This window comes from Jatropha curcas, chromosome 4 (assembly GCF_041381405.1).
Source record: "Jatropha curcas cultivar XTBG-Jc1 chromosome 4, XTBG_Jcur_1.0, whole genome shotgun sequence".
In the NCBI taxonomy this organism is placed as follows: domain Eukaryota; kingdom Viridiplantae; phylum Streptophyta; class Magnoliopsida; order Malpighiales; family Euphorbiaceae; genus Jatropha; species Jatropha curcas.
In genome coordinates this window covers 26,512,021-26,521,210 of record NC_143154.1, presented here as the reverse complement: position 1 = coordinate 26,521,210, position 9,190 = coordinate 26,512,021, and the positions used below count along the sequence as shown (strand labels likewise).

Sequence of the window (9,190 nt, the reverse complement as noted above, 5' to 3'; positions counted from 1 at the left end):
TCATTCACCTTGCAAAGCATTCATTCATCGGTTAGTTTATCAGCATGACATAGTCTCGGGATCCACCTCGGGTTTGCAGACTGTGCCTTAAACATTGGGATAATTAATCTAGTAACTAGGTTAATTAAAATCGGAGTCACTTAGGGTTTTTTCCTAGTTTACCCTAAAATAATTAAACAAGGTGGCGACTCACACACTCACGTGCATTTCTTTCTTTTGTCATATGCATCACATGCCTATGATATTTTGGGGAGGGGTTCACAGTTTGGCGGCTTCACTGGGGATTTATGTAATCATTTTGCATAAAGCGGACTACGATTGTTGTGTAAACTAACCCGCCCTTCTTTAGGGTGTTATTTTACAATGCTTTGTTTTGCAGGGTATCCTAGCACGAATCAAGTGTTCTTTCTTTAAGAATACTTGATGAGGAAATTTGCACGATTGAGAATCTTTTTCTCCATTGCATAAAAAATGAACTTCAAATGAATTTCTTCTCTTCTGTTCAAACTTCTGAGTCTGGATAGCAAGTAGCGCTGATCGGCAGGTCTCTTTGATTATGCCGGCGGACAGCCAAAGCGTCCTCCCTGTTACCGCAAACCATCTCTAATCCTTTTGGAGGTGGCCCATGAGTATGCGTACCGTTGGACCCACGCGAAACTCCTTGTTTCACATGTGGTTAGGTATATCCATACTCAAGGTTCAAGGGTCCCTTAATGAGCCGATTCTCTATTTGTGTCATAGCCTATAGAACCTATCCTTTAGGACTGTATGCACCCGATGATGCTGAATCATTCCATTAAAAATGGATTATGTTGTGATGTTGTGCGCATTCATGCATTCATCCCATATTTCAAAAAAAAAAAATTCCATTTCAAAGCTGAAAATTCACATTTTGGCCCCTAAATCGAGTCTCTAAAATCAAGTCTCCATCACCAGTGGTCATTCCACAAGGAGTAACAAAAAATTGAGTCATTCTCAAAAGTTCATTTTGAAAGCGTCACTCTTTGAGTCATTCATCGAAAAAAAAAAAATGTCAATCCCCGGGGTTTCCAAAACAACCCTAAAAATGTCAAACATAATCGTTGAGAGGTAATTCTTTAATACCTCGTCTCCACTCGGACCATCGTTTCTTCGATCCTTTCAGACGAGCGATGTCATCAACATTGTCTGTTTCCTCGAGTCATATAAGTGACTTTGTTCTCTTTGATTCCTCAATCGATTGGACAAGTACAACACCAATGTTTTGAAGTATTCCATGGTCAGCACCATTCTGGGGGCAAGAAGTGATAAGAACCTTCACCATTCTCCCATCACAGAAGTAATCACGGAATTTCTAGTCTTTCATTAAGAAGAAATTCTATTTCAGCTAATAAAGGCATCAAACAGGGGGCGAAATCCTCCAGGTCGGATTCAGGGGCAAGTGTTAACATACACAACCCAGGGTGAAACCCAACTATCGTCGACCTCTTTTTACATAAAACTTAGGGTGAAACCCTAACCAATAGCCAACCATTCTTCATCCAAAACCAAGCCATTTGATCATTTCGACTTTAGGTGGACCCTTGGTTCTCAAAGAAAAAAAAAACACAAAAATAAAACAACTCTCTTATCGAGCTCTCTAAGAGGCAAAACATCTTTTCAAGTCCTCTAAGAGGCAAAATTTCTTTTTAACTCCTCAAAGAGGCTAAAACATCTTTAAGTTGCAAAAATAATTCCATGCATTTGATCATTTCATAAAAAAAATAAAAAATAAAAAATAAAAAAATAAAAATCACATTCGGCCGCAGAGGCCCAACAATCACATTCCGGCAACAGAGGCCCGAAGAATCAGAATCAGGCCCAGAGGCCCGAAAAATCACATTCAGGCCACAGAGGCCCGAAAAATCACAATTCAGGCCGCAGAGGCCCGAAAAATCACATTCAGGCCGCAGAGGCCCGAAAAATCACATTCAGGCCGCAGAGGCCCAAAAATTCACATTCAGGCCGCAGAGGCCCAACAATTCACATTCAGGCCAAAGTGGCCCGAAAAATCACATTCAGGCCACAGAGGCCCGAAAAATCACATTCAGGCCACAGAGGCCCGAAAAATCACATTCGGCCGCAGAGGCCTGAAAATTCACAATTCGGCCTAAGGCCCGAAATTCAAAACTCGGCCTAGGGTCCGAAAATTCACAACTCAGCCCAAGGCCCCACAATCCCAATTTGGCCCAAGGTCCGAGTTTCGCCTTCAAAATTTGCTCCTTCAGACGGCCACTGGCTCTCATAAATCATTTTTATGATAGCCAGTGGGGGGCAACTGTGAATACTCAAATTTTGACCTTGCTACAGTAACTTTGACTTTTCTACAGTGTCAATGCCGGACTGCAAACAGTCCGGCCGGACTGAAGGCCATTTTGGACATTTACTAGAAGTATGTCAATATGGTACTTAAAACGTCCGGAATGTCGCGAGGATCGCGGAACAGGTCCCGGAATATTTTTCGGAGGTCCGAAACTCCCAAAAAGGCTCCTGGAGCGAGGCACGGTGTCCACACCGGCCACGGCGGCGCCTACCGCAGGTCACGGCGACTCCGGCCGCCCCACTTCCTGGGCGAGGCCTGCCGCCCAGCGCGCGCGGGGCCTGTCGCCCCGCGCGGGCGAGGCGTGACGCCCCGCGCGGGTGAGGCGTGCCGCCCAGCGCACGCGGGGCCTGTCCCCCGCGCGGGCAGGGCCTGGCCCCCCACCCCCCTGGGCGGCACCTGCCGCCCAGCTTGGGCGACACCTGCCGCCCAGACCGGGCGGGGCCTGCCGCCCCACCGACTGGGCGGCAGCTGCTGCGCTCCCAGGCGGCACCCCCCGCCCAGCGTGGGCGGGGCCTGCCGCCCAGCCTCTTGGGCGGCAGCTGCCGCCAAGCCAGGCGGCACCTGCCGCCCTGGACCCGAAAATGGCCTATAAATAGACCATTTTCAGCCATTTTCTGGTGCGCCTTGTCTGTTTTGATAGACGAATCCTTCTCCCTCTCACGCTCCTTGCGTTTTCTTTACCGCTTTTTGCATTTAATTTAATTTTTATTGCATTTTTATTGTGATATTTGGACATTAAAATTAAACAAATTAAAATTAATTAATATTTCCTAAGCGAGGAGCTTAATCTGGAATTAAGAAGCGGTCGTCGATTAAATCAGGTATGTAAACGAAACTCTGCCTATTTAATTTTAGCACTTCATGCATATTTCTCTTCTACTCTTAATAATTCTACAATTGCATAAATGCATCCACGTCATTATTTTTTTAGACAAATAAACTGTCTTAATTAAACACGATTAAGCTTAAATGCCCGGTTAATCAATAATCGTGGTATTAAAGCCTTAAATCCGATAATATTGGTTAAAAGAGCCTAGTTAATTAATAACTACGGTTCAATTGCCTTATTTCGAATAAATCTGGCTTAAGTCAAATTAATCAATAATTGTGACTAAAAGCTTTAATCAATCACGTTTCGACAATAAATAGTGATTAAGCTCGAACGCCCGATTAATTAATAATCGTGGCATTAAAGCCTAAATCGCACATTTTGGCAAACAAATTGCCTAAATCAACTCATTTTGGCCAAAGGCCTTAAAATCAACCATTTTGGCGAAAATCGCCTAAAATCAACATTTTTGGCAACAATTGCCTAAATCAAAAATCATTTTGGCTAAAAGCCATTAAAATCAACATTTTTGGCAACATGCCTAAAAATCAATCAATCTTTGGCAGAATACCTAAACAAAATGCACAAAGCATACGCACTTATGCACAAAGCATACACACTTATGCACAAAGCATACGCACTCATGCACAAAGCATACGCACTCATGCACAAAGCATACACACTCATGCACAAAGCATACACACTCATGCATTAAGCATACACCTTCAAAGCCCTTCAAAGAAGGCCTATCGAACTACGTTGACTTTGATCTTCCATTCAAACGGAAGTACGTAGGCATGTTTGGGATTTAAACCCAAGCGGCAAGTCAAAATCACTCAAACATTTCATTAATCCATCATTCACCTTGCAAAGCATTCATTCATCGGTTAGTTTATCAGCATGACATAGTCTCGGGATCCACCTCGGGTTTGCAGACTGTGCCTTAAACATTGGGATAGTTAATCTAGTAACTAGGTTAATTAAAATCGGAGTCACTTAGGGTTTTTTCCTAGTTTACCCTAAAATAATTAAACAAGGTGGCGACTCACACACTCACGTGCATTTCTTTCTTTTGTCATATGCATCACATGCCTATGATATTTTGGGGAGGGGTTCACAGAGTCAATTTCGTAAGTCTATTTTCCTGGCTTGCTATAATTATTAATTTATTTTAATAGCCATACAATTGCTTGGAAAAATGTACGGAGTCAAGTAGTAATTAAGTCTTTGGCTTTATATATTTTTTAACATATACTGCAAATAATTATGTTATTAGAATTCAAATTTGGCTTGCTGATTTATTACTATAAATATAGGATCATCTCCAACATGAAGCGGCCTTTCTCCTAATATGCATTCTCTTGGCTACCATCTCCTTTTCCCCTTCTCTCACTGCAGCTAGAGAATTAGCTGCTATCGAGAAAGGTAAGACCTAGCTATCTCTTAAAAATGTTTCCTTGGAATAATCTTTTTATTATTATTATTATTATAGACCGAAACTGAACTTAATATGCAAAAGTTTACAAAGGTTCAAGCCAGACGAATTTATAATTTTTTTTTTCATAAATTTGGAGTAATAAACGCATTTATCTTGTAATAGTGCAGTTAAATTTACAATAAAATATATGCAATGGAGAGTTTAAATTCTCCTATTAATAATTTCTGATGTATCTACTAATAAGAATTAATATCAGATGCAGGAAGAACAGGGCCAGTAGGAGCTGATCCTAAAAAACCACCGTTTGAATGCGGCCGTGGGAAGAGATATTGTCTGCCCCCCAAAAGAAAAGACCCACCTTGTGACCCTTACAATAGGAAGAAGGGTTGTTCTCATGTTCCGAACCCTTGAATATATAACACATATAATATAAAAATGAAGTCATCTTTATTTTATATATAATAATGAATAAATAAAAAGGAGAGTGTTATGAACTTGGCAACTATATATACGTCAAGAGTTTTATATTTACTGAGGTGTTATCCTAGAATTGTCCCTCTTTTTATATGTAGTATTTTTATTTTGATTTGGGTTGCACGTTGTTTAGGTATTTATAATTTTATCTTTATATATATATAATTTTTTATTTACGACATAATGTAATATGATCAACCGTTTATATTATTAAAGTATGTGAGAGTATACTAATATTTTAAATTGATTGGATAATTCAAATTGGGGTAAGAATTAATGGTTTAAAATGAAAAATTAAATTATTTTGATTTGCACAATTATTCTTAAACTTTGGATGAAATAATAATACCCGAAATAAAAGTAAATATTTGTTACTCATTCCGTTGAATACTCGCCTGAATTTGATTCAAATGAGGCGGGTAAAATTTAATATATTTAAGAAAGAGGCGGATATGAATTAAAATATATATATATATATATATATATATATATATATATATATATATATATATATATATATATATATATATATATATATATATATCATAGTTATGACCTGCTCCATTTTATTTAAAAACATTAGGCCAATGTTTTCTATTTCTATTTTTATTTTCCTAACTCTTACATAAGATAAACTCTTAATTTAATATTTGTCATTTGTTGATTGAAAAGATTTAATCGAGTGATAATAATCTAAAATAAGAAGAGAAATTCAAATCTCACCAATATAGAAATCAAAAAAAAATTTTGGGAAGATAAAATTCTTTTTCTGGTATGAGAAAAAAGTATACTTCTCACAACAAAATGGTTCAGTTTTCAATTGACGCAGTCAACACTTGTCACTTTTCCACAGTAAGGAATGAACAAATTTTGGAAAAGAAATTTCTCGCACAGAATCTATTGATGGGGTACTTTAAATAATGACTAATGGATAGCAACAATAGGACCTATTTTATTATATTAAATTTAGCCAAATGCATAAATTCACTTTGCATTTTATATAAAAACATTTTGTGAATTTTTATTTTGACCATAAAACTTTAATTTATAAAATTATATAATTAAACACTTTAATTTAATTATTTTTTATATTAAATATTTTAACTTGAAAAATTGAATCAATTGAATACTTATTAAATAGTTAAAAAATGTGAAAATTTGTTATTCTAAAAATTATAGTAACCAAAATATAAAATCAATGCTTTTACATAGAAAAGTCAAAAGTAAAAAAATGAATGTTACATTGTTTGAAAGCTCCAAAATCATATATAGACGAGAATTTTGTTCTTACACATTAACATAAGAAGAAGGCAAAAAACATATTTATTATTTCAATTTAATATAATTTCTTTTCAACGTCCCACGATGATTATTGAATTTCTTCTCATTATTATTGTATTTCCTTCCTTATTCCATTCAAGCTGCTAGACATATAAATAGGAATACCTATTTTTATTACTATTCCATTTTATTTGTGTATTTCGCGTTTTCTCATCATAGTAGATGCAACTGTAAAGAAAAAATGATTCTTTTTGTACCCCCAATATATCATAGTCGGCTACCGACGTGTGGTCTTTAATCTTGCTTTTTGAAACTATAGTATGCTTGTTCGATAAGTCGTTCTTAGTTTTTATAATTTGGAATATTTAGAACTTAAAAGGCCAACTTCAATGGATGATTCTTGATTTGCATCGACTAACGAGTCAAGATAATTAAGTTATTTCATTTTTTATTTTTTTTCAAAAATATTTTTAAGATACAAATAAATCATGCTGTTAAGGGAAAATTTTTTGAATAATTAGTTTTATATAGCGTGTTTTTTATATTATTGATTATAATCTATATAAATATTACATTTAACTTTTTTTTTTTTTAAATAAACATTGAGAATTTTATATTATCTTAAAATTAAGGAAAATAAATTATTGCAATCGCTTAATGACGATATTCCCATCTCATTGATTTAATATCTTGGATTTAGAATATTGATTTTTTATTGAATCCGACTTAAGTATGTAGAAGCAAAAAAAGAAAAAAAAAAAAGGACAAAAAAAAAAAAAAAAAGAAACAATGCATGGAGAATTCTAATTCCTAACCGTGCGAATATCATTCCCGCCACAAAGGCACAAACAGAGCAGTTATTTAACGGTTACAATTTTAAAAACTTAGGAAACTGAATCAACCAAACCCTCGAATCTGCAATTCTTTCACTGCATTTGGGAAATTAATTAATTCTATGCAATGTCAACTATATTCCTTCTCTTTTTGCCGCTAATCACTGCCTCTACTTTCACATTTTTCCAGAATTCGCCCAGTTAGATTCTCCCTTTGTTTTCTTCCAGTGGTACATGAAATTTTATGCAATACTACTTTTTGATGCTTAACCTAATTTTCTCTTGATTTAGGCGAAGGACCTTCAACAAGAACCACTTGCAGGCTTTCGAAACCTCTTATTGGTGAAGATGGCAGGATTTATACTTGTTGTGAAAGAAATTTTTTTGCATTTGAAAGTAATGGGTCAATTTCTTGAACGTTACATTTGACTCATGCATGCAATGTTACTCTAGCTCCTGTTCATGGCGGTAGAGGAAAGGTAAGTAAGCAATTTGTAATTCTCTCTATCTTCTTCTACAATATGGCACTATGTAGACTCATTCATGGTTTTGGTAGTTATATATGGTTGCAGAAAACAGATAGTTATATATGGTTGCAGAAAACAGAGTCCTGAACATAAGTTTTCTAGATGATGCGACAACTTCACCTACAGCAGATATCTTTTTTGGTCCTGAAAAGGGGCAAGAAGGTGGAGGAGAAATTATTGGGCTTGTAGTGAACACAATGAGTTCATATGTGTTGATCAATATCAAGAACCAAGGGCTATTTGCATATTCGATGAGTGGACAGTTGCTATGGAGTGTAGGACCTGTGATATCTCAATTTAATTATAGTCTTGGTTGCAGAAAAGGTATTCCAGATTGCTATTTTACTTCTGTTCCTGTGATTGATCATTGTCAGGCTAGTGTATATGTAAGGTTTTGCTCTTACCCCTTTTTTATTTTGTGGGTTTAGTTAATTTTTTGTTTGATTAAGAGTTAATTGAGATCTTTACACCTGCAGATTTCAAATAATGCAGGGCAGATTTATTCTGTGTCCCTTCATAGTCCTCATTTTAATTGGATCCATGATTTAAGCTCATTTGACAAAAATTTCAGTCTAATTTCTGGTAATAATGGTCTTCTGTATGTTATTCTGCCCATCAAGGCTCTTGTGTTGGCATTAGATGTTTCTATGGGCAATCTTTTATGGCAGACAAGTATTGGACCTTTAAGTGCAGCTGAAGGTGCAGCAATGGTGGATTCTAATGGTAAAGTTGAGTTACAGATGAACAGTGACTTCTAATACAACTAAAGTACAATAATATAGGAATCAAACTCAAAATTGAAGATCTCAATGGCAGGTTGGATATCTCTTGGTTCATTGGATGGATTTCTCTACTAAATCTCACCAAATGGAGTTGTGAAGAAATTTTCAAAAGAATCTGAACTAAATAATGTTATTCAAGTTAGTCCATTACTTGATTGTTCTGGCTACGCAGTTTACATATGTCAAACAGAGATGGAAGGAAAGGTTAGTCAAGTAATTGGGGAATACAATTATATCTCAGCTTTGAAGCCTAAAGGTGTTGTCTTCACCTTGTTGGTTCCAGCAACTGGAGCTGTCTACTGGTCTGAAAGCTATCCTGGTAATTTTTTTCCAGTCTTGATTTTGGCATGAAAAGATTTTAATTAATGGAGTTTCTATCTCATTATCTCCAAAAGACCTCAAAGTGCTTTCTTGCAGATCAATTTCCATTGTTATTGTCTCAAAGTGATTTGCAGCATTTTTTATTGGATGAGGGAATCCTTCTTGCATTTATTGCTGCTTCAAGTGAGATTCTAACACAATAAACTAAACCCTAATCAACTGGGATAAAAGTTAACAAATGGTATTATATTAAACTGACTTATTTTATTAGTAAACTTGACTCTAACCGGTGTTGGAACTCGAGATTTCTATATTTTATACACTAAAAATTTTACTCATACATATACAATTCTTATTGTTACTC

General features: G+C 36.0%; 1 protein-coding gene across 1 annotated transcript; it reads left to right on the top strand.

Annotated features, from left to right (window-relative positions):
* Window positions 1-7,785: 7,785 nt before the first annotated feature.
* Window positions 7,786-9,029, top strand: LOC149497086 (protein GAMETE EXPRESSED 3-like). Its single transcript, XM_089720009.1, has 4 exons — window positions 7,786-8,109; window positions 8,200-8,446; window positions 8,678-8,824; window positions 8,923-9,029. Exons 1-4 carry the CDS (start codon window positions 7,786-7,788, stop codon window positions 9,027-9,029), a joined length of 825 nt encoding a protein of 274 aa, XP_089576135.1.
* The last annotated feature ends 161 nt before the right edge of the window (window positions 9,030-9,190 follow it).